Source organism: Citrus clementina, unplaced genomic scaffold, assembly GCF_000493195.1.
Source record: "Citrus clementina cultivar Clemenules unplaced genomic scaffold, Citrus_clementina_v1.0 scaffold_6, whole genome shotgun sequence".
Taxonomy (NCBI): domain Eukaryota; kingdom Viridiplantae; phylum Streptophyta; class Magnoliopsida; order Sapindales; family Rutaceae; genus Citrus; species Citrus x clementina.
Window position 1 is genome coordinate 15180691 of NW_006262139.1, and position 22337 is coordinate 15203027.

Genomic DNA, 22337 nt, shown 5'->3' on the forward strand with positions numbered 1-22337 from the left:
AAAAATTAGAAACACAAACTTGGAGGAGGATTTGGAAAATTGAATGCAGGATTCGTAATAGTTGTTTGAAATACCCTTGCATCATGGGCACTGCCTTCCCAACCAGCCACTGCAAATATGAATTGCATATCAAATCTACATACAGCCATTACATTCTGAGTTGGTGTCCCTCTTCTACCAATAAATAGAATTCGATCCTCCGAAGATATTGAGGCAGGTATATGAACACCATCAATAGCACCAATACAATCCTAAAAGTATCACAAGCATATATACATTAATCATTTTATGAAGTGGTTAGGTTTGTAAAAGAAAAATAATAAATTAAATTAGCTTTATCAATTACCTTAAAGTAATGTATATATCTTGAATCTTCAGATATCTCTTTGGGAGTGATAATAAAGTCAGGATCCAACAGTTTTATCAAATCTACGAACATGCGACACAGACTATCTAATACATTGTCAAAATATCTACTCATAGTATCACCAGAATGTTGGAACCGCTCCATTATTGACCGATTTCCTACACTTTTTCCTAGTATATACAAAAACATTCCTAACATCTCAGCGCCATATGCTCTCCTTGAACTCTTTAACCCATAATTATCTTCTAAGTCAGTGCATAATCTTAAAAATACATCATTGTTCATTCGAAATATATTAAAGCACCTGCTTACATTTCCACCAAGTGTTTCTATCAACTATTTATGCCCTAGTTAAGTAGAATTCATACAAGGCTCCTTATGGATAAATGTCAAATAATAATGATGCATCAAAACAGATGTTACACAAACAAGCTGGTCAAACTCCTTTTCATCATTATCCATATTTTTAGATCAAATCTACAACTGATTATCTAAAATTATAATGGGATAATTCAAACTACTAGCTAGCCGAATTCAGACTCCACTCTCAAAGTAGATTTATGATTGGCAATAATCTTTTGAATTTCATTATGTATTGTTCGTAAAAAAAAAGGGAATAATGAAATAATTGCACAAGTAATTGGATTCATTGTTGAAATATAAAACACCATTCAATAAAAGAGTAAAAAAAAAAAACATGAAAACACATTAAGTTTGAGAGCTTGAAGTTGTGTTCCTTTTCTCTATTGCATCAATGAGACGATCAAGCTGCCTTGACAGTTTTACAACATCTCCTACTTTGTTCCCTTTTACAGCCACTCTTTTGCCTTTGCTTCCCTTACTATCATCAAACACGATATACTCATCAAAGCCAGCAGTACTCTTAACACGAAGAGATTCAGACGCGTCATTACTCTCTAAAGGAAAACCAGATGAGGGAACCCAAACATGCTCACCCGTAGCCACATTGTTCATGAACATTAAATTTATTTTTTTTCTCCAACTCTAATACCATTTTCTTTTCCCACCATTCCTCACTTGCATCAACTGTCCTCAACCTATGATTTCACCAGTTTCTTACCAATCAAATTCCTCCACAATTTCCAATTAGTTTTAAAATAATCTCATTTATTTTTCATTTGAGTTCTGTTGTAATCTAATCCAGTTTCTTTAGTGAACTCCTTAATTAAATTTTCATATCCTTGGGAAGTCAAATGAGTCCCAGGACGATGTCCGACATCCACCTCTTTAATGCATAAGTCACAAAATACATCTAAAGTCTGGGCGTTCCAAGTAGCCTTACTAGTTGAGCTACAAGACAAAATTTCATACACGTAAACCTAGAAAAAAAAATTTCTTTGTCAAACAACAATATAGGAAAAATAAGAATATAGAAGTTGAGAAAATTACTAGAATCTTGTTATGGATGGTGGAAGGAAAAATAATTCGATATTAAAAAAATTCAAAAAAATAGACAAATCAGAAAAGTTACTTTACTTTACTTGAAATACTTTTAATCAAACACTTAGTTTACTTGAAATACTTTTCCAACAAACAATAATGATCATAGCCCACGAATAGAAACAATTACAATCAATTCAATAAAGCAACAAAAGACGAACCAAAAAAGGAAACAAAGAAATTCAACTAAACAATCATCATAACCAAGAAATACATCTAAAGTCTAAGTTTTGCCATGATACAAAGAATTGGAAACTCAAATCAAAATTACAGAATTTGAGGCAAATGAACACAATCCAAATAATAGATATCATAAACACAAACTTTAAGAAAACAACATATACCACTCATAAGTGCATACTATAAATTACAAATTCCACAAGTAAATACAAACGAAATTGAAACTTGTTAAAATATTAGGGCATGAACTCTGCTCAAATAAGTTTGAGATGGATTTTTATTAGGGGAATTTTATCAAACAAGGGTTGTGCATGTCTACAAAAAGCAACTACAAAAATAAAACTACAATAAAAACAGTGGTTACAAGCAAATAAATCACGCATGACCCATCACCTATCAATTTATTCTAAACAAAAGCCCCAACATATTATGAACAAAAAGGAGGAAAATGAAAAATTGCATGTAATAGAGTAAAAGAGCACTCAAAAATAAACAATTGGTAAAGGAAAACACGCCATTGACAAAGGCGTATGAGAGTGGCCGGTGTTGGAATCGCGTTAATGAGAATTATCGGTGTCGAAATCGCGTTGATGAGAATTATCGGTGTTAGAATCGCATCAATTAGAACTGTCACAGTCGGAATCATGCTGACGAGAATGGGCGTTTAAGGTTTGTTTCACACAAAAAAAAATCAATTTGAAATGAAGCTTAAAATGAGGAGGATAAAATTGAAAGTGAATAATATATAAGGTTAATTTAGTTATTTAATCTACAGCTGGGAAAAAAAATCTGCTAAACTGCTAAAACCCAGCTACAAGTGTTACCAAACACCTTAGTAGCTAGACTTTGGCAGCCCAGCTACCTCACCACAATCTCAAACGAGCTCGAACTCTGCTCAAATAAGTTTGAGGTGTATTTTTATTAGGGGAATTTCATCAAACATGGGTTGTGCATGTCTACAAAAAGCAACTACAACAAAACCAGTGGTTACAAGCAAATAAATCACGTATGACCCATCACCCAACAATCTATATATATATATAGTTGAGACTACAAGAGATGATGTGGCATTACTATTTCTCATTTTCTTATATTATCTATTATCTAATATATTGGTTGAGATTAAAAAATAATTACATTACAAAATATTAAAAATAGAAAATAATTATTAGATTACAAAAGATTACATGTCTCTTCTTCTTTCTATTTAAATTCAACAATATGTAACCATTAATAATAATCAATTATAAGTCTTGAAACATTCATTTATTTTATTATGCCAATAATTAAACTTTAGTGGCTTAAAATATATCAATTAATTAATATAGGAAGGAAATTTCTTTCATCTTCCCTCAACAATGTCATTAGGGCCTAATTTTAATGTCATAATCTCATATATAATTATGCAACATTTTGTTTAGTACCTTTTGGCTTCTTCAAATTCTATAAACATTAAATATTTAAGATTTGTGGCATCATTATTTATTATCTTTTTTATATTCTCTATTATCTAATATATTAATTGAGATTAAAAAATAATTACATTACAAAATATTAAAAATAGAAAATAAATAGAAAATAATTATTAGATTACAAAAGATTACATGTCTCTTCCTTTTTCTATTTAAATTCAACAATATGTAACCATTAATAATAATTAATTATAAGTCTTGAAACATTCATTTATTTTATTAAACCAACAACTAAACTTTAGTGGCTTAAAATATATCAACTAATTAATATAGGAAGAAAGGTTCATTCATCTTCCCTCACTAATGTCACTAGAAATATTCTTGTGTTTTTATTTTTTGACTTATTTGAATTTTTAGTATTGTGTGCTTTATGAAGTACTCTTTTCTTCATTAGTTAAATAATGATAAAGATAGTTGGATGATAAAGGTTAAGCTTTGTAGGATATGGAAGTCTGTTAATACCAAGAAGAATTGAGAATTGATTAGTGTGAACATGATTTTTATTTATGAAAAGGTTGTATAAAAAATTCTTTCTCCCATTGTTTTCTCTAATTTTTTTCCCAATTGTTTTACACTTAATGTAGCATTTTTTGTTTTTCATAGGAAAATCTAATGCATGCAACAATTGGGAAAAATTTAGTGACAGGGTTTAGGCATATGTTGAGTTAGGGTTCTTTGTACAGTGTCAAGAATTTGAAAGTTGTTTCAACTTCAGGCGAGTACAAACCACTTTCAAATCAGTATAAGATTATTTTCTTGATTGTAACTTCGCTTAAGAGGTTAGAAGAAAGAATTGTTAAGATTTCGATCAATGGATTCCAATTTATATCTATGAATTTTATTGATATATGTTTGAATGATAACACAATCCTCTCGGGTATTTTTTTAAATTATTAATGTTTGTTCATCTTTAAGTTTATATTAGAAATTATTGATCCTTATGTTTTAACATGTTTATGTTATTTTTCCATAATATTATAGATGTTGTCGGAAGTTTATGAGGTATGGGTGATATTGAGATCGTTGGAGCTGGTTGGAAAAAAAGAAATATAAAAGTTCTAACAGATTAGTAAGTTGAATATAATTTAGAACTTATTAACGACTACAAAAGGTATAAGGTCTGTACACTTATACTATACACATTAATATATATTTTTAAAGTTAACAAAAAATAATTAACTTTCATAAATAACATTAGTTATAAGGCTACCTCATCTTAAAAAAAAATCAATTATTTTTTTTATCAGTTTCATCAAGTGCAAAAAAGATAATATTAATTTTTTTTTAAAAGCCACGTGAAGCGCGGTTGTATTTCCCAGTTTATTATAAACAAAAGCCTCAACATATTATGAACAAAAAAGAAGAAAATGAAAAATTGCATGTAATAGGGAGCACTCAAAAATGAACAACTGGTTAAAACAAAAAGCCACCACTGATAGAGGCGTATGAGAGTGGTCGGTGTCGAAATCGCGTCGATGAGAATTATTTATGTCAGAATCACATCAATTAGAACTGCCACAGTCGAAATCATGCTAATGAGAATGAGAGTTTAGGGTTTGTTTCACAAAAAAAAAAAATTGATATGAAATGAAGTTTAAAAATAAGGAGGATAAAATTCAAATTGAATAATATATAAGGCTAATTTAGTAATTTAACCTACAGCTGAGAAAAAAATGTGTTAAGTTGTCGAAGCTCAGCTACAAATGTTACCAAACACCTTAGTAACTAGACTTTGGCAACCCAGTTACCTCATCACACTCCCAAACGAGCTCAAACTCTGCTTAAATAGGTTGTGCATGTTTACAAAAAGCAACTAAAAAAATAAAAACTACAATAAAAATAGTGGTTACAAGCATATAAATCACGCATGACCCATCACTCATCAATTTATTCTAAACAAAAGCCCCAACATATTATGAACAAAAGGGAAGAAAATGAAAAATTGCATGTAATAGAGTAAACGAGCACTCAAAAATGAACAACTGGTAAAGAAAAACGCATCATTGACAGAGAGGTATGAAAGTGGCCAGTGTCGGAATCGCGTTGATGAGAATTATCGGTGTCAGAATCGCATCAATTAGAACTGCCACAATAAGAATCGTGTTGATGAGAATGGGCGTTTAGGGTTTGTTTCACAAAAAAAAAAAAAAATTGATTTGAAGTGAAGTTTAAAAATGAGGAGGATAAAGTTGAAATTGAATAATATATAAGGTTAATTTAGTAATTTAACCTACAGTTAGGAAAAAAAATCTGTTAAGCTAACAAAACACATATATAAATGTTATCAAACACTTTAGTAACTGAATTTTAGCAGTCCAACTATCTCACCACACTTCCAAATGGACTCTTAGTCCACTGACTTAAAAGTTAAAGCCATGACAACTCCTTACCAAAAAAGACACTTAATTGAGATTTATACAAAATTCTTATCCCATGTAAAAAAAAGGTTCAGTACATTAATTTGAATATGGAAGACAGCCAAATTTAAACAAATCAGATTGGAGTTTGTCCACTAATGAAAGTGGATAGTTAATTTTAAAATAATAAGTCTGTTGATGGAAGTGAAAACTAACAAAACATTATCAATATTCTTGAAAATAAATGGGTAATTGAAAAATGTTTATCTTCCTGTGCAAATAATTAAGTTGATGAGTAGAGCTATTAGCACCTCTTTAATCTCCTATTAAAACTCCTCTTTTATGTTTATACTTTTACCCTCATTTAAAATTACATTAAAGCATAGTATAAAATGAGAGTACTAATGACGCTAATGTTCTAACGAATATTTTACAGCCCAGTATTCCTATTTTGATATCAACATAAAACAAATAAAATAATTTCAGAGTAGTCTCTTGAAACTAATTATTATGATGCTATTTTAATTATGTTGCTAACTATTTGATTTTTTTTTTTAAATCAATGAACCATTTTCTACAATAGCTAGGATCCACCACTAACACCCCCTAAACTATTACTTCTGAAGAAGTTAATAAGAAGTTATCTTTGTCCTCGGCGAGATTGTAGTTCAATTTAAAAAATTTATGCTGAACTTGCAGACTGACAAATGTGTAATATAGTTATTCACTTTAAAATTTAATATAGCAACTTGCGGTTTACTTATCAAACCACTCAAATATTTCTACCGATATAATATGTTCAGCTTTCTTATTTGTCACCATATACTTTTGAAATTGTCAAACTCATATGGGAACCTTGAGCAATTGACAAATTTTAATGAACGTAACTAGTAAAGAAAATGAATTGCGAGACAAATTTGTTTAATTCGTGTGATATTTAAAATTTGACATATAGATGAGCCTTTAGGCAAAAGTGAATAGGGTTATTTGTGGAAACTATTTTAGTGTTAATAAAAGTAATATGATATTTGAGATTTGACATATAGATGAGCCTTTAGGAAAAAGTGAATAGAGTTATTTGTGGAAATTGTTCTGGTGTTAATAGAAGTAAGATGATATTTTAAATTATTTTACGTGGTATGTTTAGAAAAAAATGTTTTAAGAAATTAATAATTGGGTGCCAATAGCTCCACTCAAAGTTGGTTAATTAACAAAGGATCGCTTATAAGTAATCCTAAATTTGCCATTATCAACTTTGTATCCTAACTCTTTTTTTTTTATTTTATTCTTCTCTGCAGAAGTTTCATTAAAAGAACAGAAATAGGAAAAAGTATTACAATTACACATTAATCGTATAAATCTATGTTTATAGAGGCCAAGAATCTTACACAGCCTTTTGCAAATACAATTAGACGGAACATCCTATCAAATACAGGAAGAAAGAAAAAAAAATCTGACTTAAATATCCACAACGAAATTACTTTCACCGTAAGTATAACTAGAGTAAAAATTTATTTATTCTCTATATTTTGATGTTAGTGTTCGTTTAGTTCTTATATTTTTAAAAATACCCTAAAGCATCCCTATTGACATCTTTACCATTACCTTTATGTTTCTTTTGACTTATTTTTACAATATTACTCTATTACAATAATGTTTCTTTTTTTAGACATTATTAAAAAGAAAATTTAACTTATCAGTTTCACACCAAAATATATATATATATATATATATATATATATATATATATATATATATATATATAATTTTTTGTGGAACACTCTGCAGAGAGTTAAAATATTAATTTTTCTTAAAAAATTGATAGTTTAATTTTTCACAAAATTAGTTTTTTTGGACACACATGAGCTTCAACAAAAATTAATATATATCTTTTTTATTTTTTATTTTATTTTTGGGTTTAATTTGATAATCCAATTTTTTTATTAATATCCAAAAAGAAAACATTACTGTAAGAGTGTAATATTATAAAAGCATGCTAAAAAGAATAAAAAATAATGGCACAAGTGTCAATATTTAACAGCAAGAACGTTTTGAGGTATTCTTAAAAATATAGGGATTAAATAGGCACTAACCTCATAATATATGAACTAAACAAGCTTTTACCCGTATAACTACAATGGAAATGCAATGCACCTAACTTATTTATCTCATAATTTTACACAGGTGACAGGTCCCTTATTTATTAAACCATGAAGCAATTGTTTAATGAAGCATCTTATTAGTGTTTAACCGGATGGTTTATGCTAATAGAACCTCAGTGGACTCTCCACAATCTCATCATCTTTTTTTTTTTCACTTTCCCTGTGGTCGCCAAAACTATAATTTGATATGTAGAAGGATATTGAGGGGTGCCAAAAAAATGAATAAACAAACAAATAAATGAGTGGACAAGCATGCTTCAATTTTGCTAAGTATCATCACTTCATAAATAGGCACGCAACAATATCTCCTTTCAGTGCAAGTCAAATAAGAAGACAAAAATTATTATGGCTGAAGTGCAGTTGTTTGGTCTATGGGGAAGCTTCTTCAGTCACAGAATAGAGATTGCTTTGAAACTGAAAGGTGTTGAATACGAATTCATAGAAGAAGATCTTTCTAACAAGAGCCCTTTGCTTCTCCAGTACAACTCAATTCACAAAAAAGTTCCAGTTCTCGTACACAAAGGGAACCCAATTGCCGAGTCACGTGTCATACTTGAATATATCGATGACACCTGGAAAGGCCATCCCATTTTGCCAGAAAATCCCCATGAACGAGCAAATGCACGTTTCTGGGCCCAGTTCATCGATGAAAAGGTACCCCGACAACAGCTTAAGCTTTTGAGTCGAGTGGTTAAATCTAACATGGTATCAAAACTGAGGTCTTGTTTTTTGCGTTTATGTAGTGCAGGGTTGCCCTGAGGAATGCTTACGGGTGCCAAGAGAAAGAACGAGAGGAGGAGGCCACAAGAGAGGCGTGTGAGCTCCTGAAAACACTAGAAAATGAGCTCAAAGATAGGAGGTTCTTTGGTGGAGACAGGATTGGGCTGGTTGATATTGTTGCAAATTTCATAGGCTTTTGGCTCGGGGCCATTCAAGAAGCACTTGAGGTCAAGTTGTTTACGGAAGAGAGGTTTCCGAAATTATACAGATGGAGTGAAGAGTTTGTTAATTGCAGTATCATCAGGGAAAGTTTGCCCCCAAGAGACAAACTTATTTCCTTTATGCGTCGTCGTTATGGACTCTCTAGTTAGAAATCAGGATGTTAATTAAGACACGATGTTAAGTTATCTCAGCTACACACGCTTGTTAACGACAGAGAGATAACAATAACATGGCAGATTGCTCTTGATTCTAGTTCTTTTTGTAATACAGGCTTGGTGTTTTATTACTTTCATTTTCAAAATGTAGCCAAAGTTCAACTTTACTAGTAACCCCACATAAGCTACCAATCTTTAAGCTCCAACTTGTCCTAAAATTATTTAAGAACTCAAAGCAAGCATCCCTTTTGTTATTGTAATCTTATTGGCTTGAGGGTCCATAACGAGATTTTGATGTGGTCGATTTTAGGCTACATGTCTCAGATGTAGCATAAAATATATTCATAGGCATTTTAGAAATTAGTCGTCGACTAGGGTCTCTATTAAAGTATAACATAGCAAGGATGTAAATCCTCCGGCTACACAATATTTTAATCCATAATAGATTTTTAATTCAAAAACTTGGTTTCTTTATCTCGTTTATGATTCCTCACATTCCTTATACTAACTCAAGGATATGCTAAAAGAAATAATTGAAATAAATTATATGCCAACATCTAAGAAAAAGATGAAATTAATCGCGAATAATTTCTCTTTAAATTAAGATATAGCAGAATGATCATGTCCAAAATAATCGATGGACAAATAATATCAACGCTCAACATCTCATAGGTCTAATTATCTAGAATTTTAGACAGTTATTTTAGTACCCAGTATTTCTTTTTATAAAGTTTGCAAATGCTCTTTCTGTACTCACCATCCAGTAAGGGAAAAACTGTAATTATTGTAGCCACTGTTTTAGCCAACTGCTTTTTAATTATTGTAGCCATGGATGCTCGCATTAGTAAACTTCAGTCAACTTAAATTTTGTTTTTTTAAAATCTTTGGTTTGTTCAGTAACCATATGCGAAGGGTCCATAGAAACTTATCACGTTATTTAAATATAATCAAAAGAGTCATTGTATAGTTGCGCGATAATTATTATTCTTTTGCATATATAGATAAATGGCCAATTTGATATAACAAGTGTATTCACACTCTTTGTACACTTACTATCCATATTCGTCATAGCAAGTCCTCTTCTACTAATATTAGGTATTGCTATTAAGGAAGTAGAGAGAGAAAAAAAACCGCAAAATGTAATAAGAAATACCAAAAATAGGGGAAGAAAAATTTAGAGTTAATGTATGTTTGACCTCAGTGAGATTAAATCATATTCATAAAAGAATAGGACTATTGGCACCCTTCCAAATACCTCTTAAAACCCTAATAATTATTTTTATAATTTTAACTTTTATTAAAATTAAATAATAGGACAATTTCTAATTAAACCTCCACTCAAAAATCAAATAATTTTCTTTCTTTATAAAATTTAACATTTTAGAAATTAAAAATGTTGTTTTTTCCTCTAATTTTTGGGTAAGAAATTTACCACCGATAACTACAATAGAAAAAATGAAAACCTATCATTTTTTCTTTTAAATATAAGAGACCTCATTATTAAAATGGGGTTTAATAATAAAAATTAAAAAATGGGGTTTACACAATAAGTTTTAATTAATGATATTTTTGTTATTGATGGATGTGTTAAAAAAATTTATAATTTTTTAAAACATTCTAATGGGGTTAATTAAGAAAATGGGTGTTAAGAGATATTTAGGGAGGTGCCAATAGTCTCACTCTTCATAAAATCATTAGAATATCATGCGTCAACTTCTCTTACAAATTTAAAAAAGATTAGATTAAGAGAAAATCCAATTCCAATGAAAGATATCACCTCTTTCTCCTCGCCCGGATCATTCCTCTTTCTTTCAATTGCTTTTTGGCCGGTGAAATTAAATTGTTTTTCTTACTTTTTTATTATTTGTTTTTTCTCCACTCAAATCTTCATATCTATAGTGGTTTGTTAATCCACTCACACATTTTTAAATTTACAATGGCGATTTTTAGTTTGTTTAGTCTACTCAGATGTTCAAATCTGTGATGGTTTTATTTATCGTATTTTATTTTGTGTGTTATAACGTGGTTTTTCTTACGAGTCACAATTTAAGATCTAGGGCATTTCGTGCTATCTAAATGGATCTTTACTGAAAATCCATCACGATATCAATTTGAAGGACCAAATCTGTTGAAAGAGGATGCTACAAAACAGACAACAGAATCAACTATAAAGCTCGACTCGTATATGTGCATAAATATTTGATGGTGACGGACAAGCCTTCATCCCAATCTTCAGTGTAGAAGTAAAATAGTTCAACTAATTGATCGTTGTAATAAATTGTCTTTAGTTAAACTGATCTTGTCTATATACCGTGACATATGTAATATTGTAATCTATGTTTCATGTAATGAAATAAATTTTGAAAAAAAGAAAAAAAACAAAAAAACAAAAGAAGAGAAAGAAAATAATGTGATGATGGTGAAACTTGAAAGGTCAAACAAATTGTGTTATTTTCTTTTCCATGTTTTCACATATGAAATTGGACAGGGCCTGCGAAGCAACTTGCATTGGGAAGAAAGCGTGACTTTAACTTTCCCTCGCACAAATAGTTAGGCTTTGGCTGTTCCTGAAATGAACAAACCATGTGTGTGTGTGTTTGTTGAATCATTGATATTATTTAACATTATTAGACGAAAATCAGTACGCGTGTAGATCCCATCTCGCCAATAAAAATGCAGCATGGCACATGAAATTTTCTCAAACGCTATCAGTGCTGGCATGCAGATCGAGATTCCTCTGTTCATATATAATGCTGCAGCAGACAAAGTTATAAAAAAGCCTTGTACTATGGATGGGACACAGGTTTTCTGAAGCCATGTGTTTCGGCACTTTGGATGGCCATTAATGAATTAACAAATCAATGAGTTCACAAAAGAAATATGTTCTAATTTTATTTATACTAATCCAGGGGGAATAAGGTGGTGAATACACCTTAACCCCATTTGCTTCCAAAACGTGAAAAAAGTTCAGGACATGACCGATAAATATACTGAAATCCAAAACAAGAAAACCCGGAATTCACTCAGGATAACATAAGATATTGGCTGTAAATTAAAGCCCTAGTGATATTTGATCAGTGCTTGCCGAAGCTTGGATCCTTGACGATGGTCACCGGGCAAGGTGCATGAGTCATCACATAGTTGCTCACACTTCCCAAAATTATCCTACATTTCATTTCATCAACCAACCACCCATCAATATGCGTCTGTGTCGCACTTTATCACCGTAGGTGACAAGCAAGAACCAAAAATGACAAAAGTGAAAATTTCATACCTTCGAACGGTACCAAGTCCTCTGCTGCCCATAACCAGAGAGTCCAGCTTCAGATCTTCAATTGCTTCAAGCAACCTCTCTCTTGCATCTCCCCAGTAAATTTTGGCAACAATATTCGCCTGCAAAATCACATCATTACAATTCTAAACATTCGATCCAACCATAACAAAGTAACGATTTAATTAATTAATGTCCAAGGCCAGTAAAACTAAAAGTTAAAGATTTACCTCTTTCTGTCTAGAAGCAGTGTCAAGCAAATCAAGCGCATCAATGTCAGTTTTAACATTGTACTTCTCCATAGTCTCAGGCTCTCTGAACTCAGTCAGAGGAATAAGAGCTAGCAAAAAAAAAAAAAAAAAAAAAAAAAATTCCCAGATCAAATCATAAGTAGCCAGCTAAGAAAGGCCAAAGATCAAAGAAACTGATATTAGTCAGAAAATAAGCAAAAAGAAATATACTTACGGGAACCAGATTTAGCCCACATGAGGTTACGAGACTCGTCAAGAGAATTGGGGTTGATGTGGATGATATACAAAGTGTCACCTTTATCAAGCAAGTTATTAACAGCCCATGATAGAGCAAATTTGCTGCTCGGCGAAAAGTCCAGCGCCACTCCGATCTTTCTGTCCCCTGCCATTTTTCAGAACAGTGAAAAGAGGCAAGAAGTTTCTTTCTTTCTCTCTTGTGTGAGAGCGTTAAGAGATGAAGCCAAGGTTTCTCAGAAGTGATAGGGTCTTTGTCTTTGAGCCGTAACAACTTTATTTATGTAGCTTGATGTCAAAAGTAGCGTTGAAAGTAAGATGATGCTTTTGTAAATAAAGTTTGCTGAGAATTTATCTTCACGCTCCACGTACGCATATGGTTATTTTAAATAACGGTAGATTGTGGAACTGGTCCTGTAATGTGCTTTGCTTCTTGCCAACCCCTTGAAATTTGCGTCACGTTACGAGATCAATGCGAATTGCAAATTACATTCAACAAATAATGGGAGAATTTGCTGAAGTCATGAAATAAACGAGGATTAGGCCAGGCATAGAACTGGCACTGGCGAAGTTGCTTCGCACCTTCCTTTGTCTTTATCATTTTTTTCTTTGTAATATTAGTACAATTGTTCTCTGATGCTGAATTTCATTCCTCTTATGTGCTGACAGCTAATGCAAAAGTTAGTTTATTGTTGGTCTAACGTCGTGGCAAATTGAGTTGTTCAATAATCCCATGGGGAGATTTAAAAAAAAAAGAGTAATGATACAGCCACAAACTCTTGTACAAATTTATTTTGTACAAACTGACGTGGCATTAATTCATTGGTTGAATAAAAATATAAATTAATAAAAATAAATCATGTGGGCCAACTGATATTTAATTCAACCAATTTTATCATGCTACATCAGTTTGTATAAAATAAGTTTGTACAAGAGTTTGTGGCTGTATCATTACTAAAAAAAAAAATGAGGAGGATGAAGAGGATTTGGGTTTCGAGGCGTGGGCCTATCAAACAGGTGCCCTGGGCCAGGCAGGTATTTTTCAATGAGCCCATTATCGTTTTGAGGAAGATGTAAAAAGCCCGTGGCTTTAATAATGGACTGGAAGCTTGAACCCAACAAGAAGTTTTGAATTAGGCTTCTGAGTTCTGTGTGTTACACAAAAGGTTCCTATAAATCCTTGACGGGGTGTCTCTAGTAGGATTTGGTTTTAGTGCTGAGTCGACTTGTACTCAAATATTTATAATCTCCTGTCATATGTGCATGTAGAGTAATACGCCGTTAAGATTTAATTATTTTTATATTCTCATCCAATAAGTAACACTTACATATTTTTAAAAGGTTAGAGAAAAAATAAGTTCAGAACTGAATCTAAATCAGTCTTTAATAAGACATACACAAATTGAAAATTCAATTTTCATAAAAGGGCAATCAAGAACGGTAAATATTCACATCTAAGTGGCGCCCATTAATATATACTTTTACAAGATAAAATAATGGCACCCATTAATATATACTTTTTCAAGATAAGATAACACTCATAAACAAAACTTTAATCCTACTCTTCCATCTTCTAACTTTTGTCATCCGAGGAAGGCATCTACGTATAGTACCGAGCGTCAATGCTATGCATATTTTTTTTTTTTGCTTTCTAGTAGGCTAGAAGCCTGGCACGTAATACAAGTTATTAATAAAACATCTAACTGATGTTTGTACTACATTGTTTGGCAACTAACTTTGATTAGTTTGACCCCACTCATTACGATGTTATTTCTAGACGTGGCCCACCACCACCACCACTAGAATCACCGTTGGATTCAAAAGATGTATTTGATCATGGGTTCATTCACTCACTGGTAACCACTGTGGAAGATTTGCATGAGTCAAGAGTGTAAGCTTAAAGGCTTAAGCTGCAGGGGGGACAGATGGTCAAAGTTTTCGAAAAGAATCGACGAAGCTCTCGCTGATCTCTTCTTACTTTAACTCTTCTTATTTTAAAAATAAAAACTAAAAGCAATAAAACGACAAGCTTGCAGGCACAAAACACAAAACCCCATTCCATTCCGCTAATCAAGGCGACAACTCCCTCGATATTCCCTCCTTTCCCCTGCTTGGAATTGGGAAGAAGAAGAATTAATCATTGATTATTTGACATTACTTAAGCACCTTTATTTGTCTGTGGGTTGTGATTTAGTCTTGATGATTAGACGTGCTGAAGCTTGTTACAGCTGGTCTCTAGTCTCGCACACGCGCGCCATTAGCTGCACTCACAGCGGCCACGAACTGTAACAACAATAATATCAAGCAATTAGGATAAGTCTGGTACATGGGATCCGGCGTTACATTTATTTTTCATCTCCCTCGTGTGTAACTTGCAATGAACGTGTTAACTTGTACATCATAAGCCGCAATTAAGGGATGACCTAAGACTATAATGTTTCAAAATTGTTTAGTAAACCAAACCCTCTTAATGAACTGTCTCTTTATTGGGGACTGATTGTTTTAAATATCAGTACTAATGTTAATAATGACAATATAATGAATGATCAGCTGCTCATTTGCATTCCTGCCGAATCCTATTAAAATGATGCCATAAATAAACATAATTAACCAGCTAACAAGATTAACCAAAGTAATTATTGAGCATAATGCTCGTTTTCTACCCTCCGCCAGCGCCACGTGATGTGAATACTGCCCTATGATTCAATGGTAGTAGCCTCCCCTTTAAAGCTTTTTGTTGGTTTCCAATTTTAAAGCTTATTTCACGAGGCATGTGAACACAAAATGCCACGAGGACTCGTGACAACACGACACGGGTGCTAGGTCTAAACAATTCATGTGAATTAATATGTACGTGCGAATAATGTGATTTTCTCGCCACTTTAAAATTCAATCGAATCAAAGAAGAAAGCTTTGTAGCCAAGATTTTGTGGTGCTGTCTGTGTACCCTTTTGACTCAAATCCACTCTTTTCTTTTAATCTTATTGTCTCCCATTACGCCCTGCTGTGATGGTTTTCACTTTGATTGCGTCCACCGTGTCGCGTCTGCATGCATAAATAAAGAGAGCATGCTGCGTGCGCAAGGCATCTGATCAATTTATAATCAACGGTGTTGATTCAATCGATCAACCGGCGGCACATAGTTTCACTTAATTGCAGTGGACAACCTCAGCCTCTGATTGATGACCATGTGAGAATCAGGTTTTTTTTTGGGCTAGTTGTTTATTCTGTTCCTTTACAACATCGTCAACTTTGTCAGTAGCCTAACCATGTGACTGTCGGGGCCTACACCGACTATTTTTCTGGTATAAAAAGAATGGACTAATGATGGTTCCATGAGAGATTGATTTGAGATAAGAGCACCAACTTATTACTGTGAATTTACTCACAACCACTTGAATTATTGGAATCATATAGATGATTGTTTTCCGATCCACTTGTAACTATGCAGGCTTGAACTGGGTTCTTAGCAAAATAGCATTGTATTATGTTAATTAATAATATCATAAATTCCGATATTTTGAGTCTTACTTAATATAACGACATCACATTAAGTTATTTATTAGCGTTCATGAATTATTTGGAACCTAAACATTAGGATCTCTAACAGTATTATTTATTAAAAATTTAACTCAAATTTACATTTAAGCTATCAATATTTCAAATGACTAAAATCGCTTTCAAGTGGGGGTCTTCTTTGAGTTCAATCATCATATAGCGGATATTTAAGGGTACGTAGTTTTCTCCTTTCAAACAAATTGGAGTAGACTTGCTCTATCTTAGCTTAAATTTCACCCTTATACCATCAGTGTTTGAAAAGGACAAAAAAGAGTTTAAATTTGTATTCTCTAAAATGCTAATGCTTGAATTATTATTGGATTGGTGGCTTATTAGAACGACATGGAAAATTAGGCACAATAATATGATTTATCATCACTTCTTTTCTCTTAAGAAAATACTCTCAAATATGTTGCAAAAAATTTTCTAAAATATTGAAAAAGAAACCTAGGAAAAAAGAGAAAAGGTAGTGAATAGAAGGTTAGTTATGGAAGCTGACCTAACTTTGCGATTTACATGGCCACCCTTTGAAAAAGCAACAAAAAGAAGAAGAAGAAGAAAAGGAAAGGGAGACAAAGCAAGGAAGAGGGTATAATGCGAGCAAGCTTAAAGCTTACTCAAAAGAATCCAAAATAATTAGGTTACCCGTATTATTGGCACACGGCCCTCAATTTTTGATATATTCTGATCTTATATATCGTTAGCGAGAGACCATAACGAATCAATTCAGAGACCCACTTCGCAACCTGGAATCCACTCGCCATCACTCACGGCTTCAATTATATAAACAAAACAGAACATGCATGTTTGTCAAAATTATTAACTACACAGTCATGTTCTTAAGATCTGATTCAGAAAATGACCTTTTTGAGGGCTTTGCTTTTTCATAATTATATTTCTTTTCGCCTCCGGCTGTCGTTCTCAGTGACGAAGATCGAGTGAGTATGGTAATGTAAGATTCACGCACCACTTACAGGGTATGGGAGTGGACCGCGCTGGTTCATCTCATCATGCTAAAGCAAAATTAATTAATTAATTAATTAAATTTTTTTTTTTGTTGCCAACCCAAAAAAAAAAAAGACTAAAATATTGGGATTTCAGATGATTTCAATTTAAATGTCAAAGTAAATTGCATATATTTATATTTATTAATATGTCGGAATTTTCCGATCAGTTATAAGATAAGATAGTTTGAATATTTAGACCTAAAATGAGTCGAATCTATTTCAAAATATTCGAAAAAAAATTAACATTCGCACACCATAAACACATAAAGTCATTGGACCCTCGACTTCTTCGAAGGCACGCAACATTCATCTAAGTAGTGGCTAATTTCCAAATTCAGTGGAATTGAATTAATTTTTTTTTCTTTTTTCATCACTCTTGGTGATGATTGGATCACTCATTCAGGGCTATTCTATTTACAGAATTTTCGTATAGATCTTCAAAGAGGTCATGACACAATCGGATAATCACCACACTCCACGAAGTTAGCTTAATTGAATATCAATTCATGCCGTAACCTTTATTAAAATTGCATAAAGATGGAGCTTAATCTTAAAGAGCAAGGCACTTATGTCAGCCGGTGAGAACAATTATTGTTGCAGTGGTACAAATAAAATAAAATAAAATATAGATAAAAAGGATTCTCGGATAGAAGATCCTTGAAGCTAATTTGTTGACTAACATTCATTGCGCGTCATCAGGCGAGGTACCGAATGGTGTGCTAGATCCTTCGGTCTGCAAATTATGGGCCCACTTGTTTGGATCAAAGGGAAAATTAATTCGTGGATCAAAGTCCCTCCAATCGACATTATCCGACCGCGTGCTCAACGCCTAAACCTAAAGCCTTGCACAAAAATTTGCCGCCATCATTTTAACTTTTGCAACGTGCTAATGCCATTGGTGGTGGTATTTCATTAGGTTAAATTAGGGTAAAAGTTCGTTTAGTCCTTATACTTTAAAGTTAGTATTTGTTTAGTTCTTATATTTTGAAGTTAGTATCCGTTTAGTCCTTATATTTTAAAAAATACCTCAAAGCATCCATATCATTAAATTATTGACATTCTTGCCATTACCTTTTATTTATTTTGACTTATTTTTACAATATTACTCTATTACAATAATGTTCTTTTTTTTTAAACATTATTAAAAAGAAAAATTAAATTACTAGTTTAACACCAAAAAATAAAATAAAAATTGATATCTTAATTTTTTACAAAATTAAATTTTTTTGGACACACAAGAGCTTTCACAAAAATTAATATATATCTTTTTTTGTTTTTTATTTTATTTTTGGGTTTAATTTGATAATCCAATTTTTTTAGGGATTAAATGGACACTAAGCTCATAATATAGGGACTAAACAAGCTTTTATCCGTCAAATTATCGTGATTACAAATTGTGCGTAGAATCATAAAATCTTATTTAGGGTAAATGGGGTGGTCGGTTGATAATTTTTTTTTTTAATCTTCTTAACAGAAATAGGAAATAAATTAAAATTTTTAAAATCAAAAAAATTAATTAAAGACAGTCGATTCAAATAGAATAATTTAAAATTAGGATTTTGTTACAGTCATTGTAATGTGACAGTAGATCCCGCTGCCATCTCATAAATATTTTGTATATTTTATATAAAATGTAAGTTACATTGACTGGAACTTAGCAAAATCACTCAAATAAACTTTTTTTTAATTTATTCATTAAAATTCTTTAAAAGTAATGATATTGACTCCTTGCACACAAATTCAAAATCATATTTGCTTAGATAATAATTAACATAAGGCCAAGTGTCGAAATTAATATCTTTGATCATATCATATCACATGAGTCTAAGTGTCACTAATCCAATAAATTTTTTGTAGGTTAACTTTCGGTTTTCATGAATTTTTGGAAAAGACCCTTCTTTCCCACTCTCTCTACTGGGCTTCCTTGGAAAAAAAAAACAGAGAGAGAGAGAGGATATATCTCTTTCATTTCTGTTGGCAAGAAAGCGAGGTCTCTCTGGTGAATATTTTTTTTATATATTATTTTTGTTTGAAACAAGGAATATTTTTATTGGATCTAGAATTTATGGTGCTTTTTTTTTTTCCTTTTTATGTAGATTTAGATCTAAGGTGATTGCGGCAGTCTTTCAAATTCTTAGGTCATTCTGTAGTTCTTTCTAGACGTGGAATTTTCAATGTTAGATTTGAAATATTTTAAGTTATAATGGATGATCCATCATTGCATTTGTCAAAAAAACCAATCTATTTAACGAAGGATAATTTAAAAGGGACAAGGAGATTTCTCATGTAACTTTAATTATCTAGTGCGAATTTAAACTTATCGAATTTTAGATTTTTGTCGAATGGGATGATCCGCCTCCATCTATTAGGAACTTACTTGAAAATGCTTGGGACAATCCGAACACACACACATATATGGCATTTTTTAAGAGTAAAAGAAGAAAACAAACTTCTATTTTTCCATTTTCTTTCTTTTTTTTAAACAACAACAATAATGCAACGAAACCAAATATATCAATCTTCAATAGAATCACGAATAAAGCTTAAATATGCACAGTTGGCATATAAAAAATATAAACTAGTTCATTTTCATTTTGTCTATGTTATAACCACAAAATTTTAAATACTCAAGTTGAGTAAATTATATGGTACAAATTTATATGCAAATTCATTATCATATCACTCAGTAATTCATGTTACAAATTCAATGGCTACCCTTAAAAAAATTGTACCGGCTAAGCACTTTTCATGCCTTCAAATTTTTTTTTTTAGAAAAAAAAAAAAAAAGTTGGGAAGAGAAAATTTCAATAACTCACTGCTATGTTATTTGCATTGGCTTGCCTCAACAGCGACAAAACGACATGTTACCCACAAATACAGAGGACAAACATGAATGCACGCCGCTCTTTTATCATTTTCCGCTCTTGTTTATATTCCTTTTGATCCCCATTTTGTCTTGCAAACTAAGCAATACAAATTATATAAAGTATCTGCGGTGATCGAAACCGAAAGTGGGACAAAATATATATATATATATATATATTTTGGGTTCAAATGGTAATATTTCTTAAAAGGGTTGTTTATTTATTGATTCCCATGTTAGAAAGTTCTTTTGCTAGGCTTTGTAAATGCAGCACCCGCCGCCCAATTGGAAAGGGCATCCTTCTATTACGTATTACTTGCATGAATTAAAAATTCATTAACGAACGTAAGAAGATGAGAAAAAAGACAATTTGAAATCGACAAGATTCAACATAACTTGGTGTTTTAGTACGATTCGACCGTCCATCATAGCAAACATTAAAAAAAAAAATTTAAAAAGATGTGCTTAATAATACATTGTTGGAAGAGTTTTTGATTTTTTTTTCCCCTTACGGCGTATTTGAATCATGAGTTAGCTTAGATTAATTAAATTAAACAATTAGCATGAGATATATGTCGTCTATTCAACTTTTTTTTTTCGACATTCATTCTTATGCTTGAAGCAAGATTGTTTCTGTGTAACATGTGTCAAGAAAAAACAAAAACTCTCGCATGATGATGGTTTATCATTACTTTTACTGCATTTTGACATTTTTATTTTTGGATTGAGAGTATTTGAAAATCAAATGAAAATGAGGAATAATGCATGAACATATTGGTCCAACTGAAACATAATTTTTTAATTAAATATTAATATGTTAAAATCAAAAGTCAAAACTCTACTAATATATTTTATTTATCTATTAGAATTAAGTGCATGTATGATATAATTTATTTAATGACCACAAGTACTTATTTAATTAGTTTAATCTTTTTTAAATTTTTTTATTATTATTTGGTTATTTTTTAAAGTACAGCTTTTGAATATAAAATATCTAAAATATTATTTACTTATTTGACAGTTTTGTTTTATTTATTTCGGGGTAAAAGCTCATTTAGTTCCTATATTTTGATGTTAGTGTCTATTTCGTCCCTATATTTTTAAAAATACCCTAAAGCATCCCTATCATTAAATTATTGACACATTTACCGTTATCTTTTATTCCTTTTGACTTATTTTTACAATATTACCATATTACAATAATGTTTAGTTTTTTAGACATTATTAAAAAGAAAAATTAATTTACCAGTTTAACACCAAAAAATAAAATAAAATAAAAACAATATATATATATATATATAATATTTTTGTGGAACAATCTACTGAGTAGTTAAAATATTAATTTTTCTAAAAAATTGATAATTTAATTTTTCACAAAATTAATTTTTTTGGACACACATGAGCTTCAACAAAAATTAATATATATCTTTTTCATTTTTTATTTTATTTTTGGGTTTAATTTGATAATCTAATTTTTTATCAATATCCAAAAAAGAAACATTACTGTAAGAGTGTAATATTGTAAAAGCATGCTAAAAAGAATAAAAAATAATGGCACAAGTGTCAATATTTAACAGTAAGGATGTTTTGAGGTATTCTTAAAAACATAGGGATTAAATGGGCACTAACCTCATAATATAGGGACTAAACAAGCTTTTACCCTTTATTTCGTAATATAACTTTAAAAATATGTCTATTAAAATAATTTACAAATTTTAATAAAAGCTCTCATTAATAACTAAATAGATAGTATTTTTTTTAAAAAAGCCATACTTAAATCGATTATATTTAAAAAGCTATACGAAACGAACCCTAACTTAGGATTGTAATAGGCAAATATGATTAGTAACAAATTTTTCAAAGCCTTGCTTGGGTGCTAGTGGCCTGGGAGTGGAGTGACCAGTTGAAACATAATTGATAAAGGTCGAAACTTTGTTTGAGCCAAATCAATTAAATGTAAGGGTATTATTGGTAAATTACTTGTTCCCATTAAAAAAAAAGAGCATATTGGCAATGTTTTTTGCAAGATCGATGTATTGTAGGGTATCAAAATCCTC

General features: G+C 31.3%; 2 protein-coding genes across 2 annotated transcripts; one reads left to right on the top strand and one right to left on the bottom strand.

Annotated features, from left to right (window-relative positions):
- The first annotated feature begins 8344 nt into the window (after positions 1–8344).
- On the top strand, positions 8345–9090 carry LOC18039909 (glutathione S-transferase U8). The gene is made up of 2 exons (XM_006429171.1): positions 8345–8653; positions 8743–9090. The coding sequence occupies exons 1-2, from the start codon at positions 8345–8347 to the stop codon at positions 9088–9090; spliced, it is 657 nt and encodes a 218-aa protein (XP_006429234.1).
- Positions 9091–11958: 2868 nt separating this feature from the next.
- Positions 11959–13296, bottom strand: LOC18039910 (universal stress protein PHOS32). Its single transcript, XM_006429172.2, has 4 exons — positions 12833–13296; positions 12598–12707; positions 12371–12489; positions 11959–12261 (listed from the first exon to the last, which is right to left on the bottom strand). Exons 1-4 carry the CDS (start codon positions 13005–13007, stop codon positions 12171–12173), a joined length of 495 nt encoding a protein of 164 aa, XP_006429235.1. The 5' UTR covers positions 13008–13296; the 3' UTR covers positions 11959–12170.
- Between the last annotated feature and the right edge of the window lie 9041 nt (positions 13297–22337).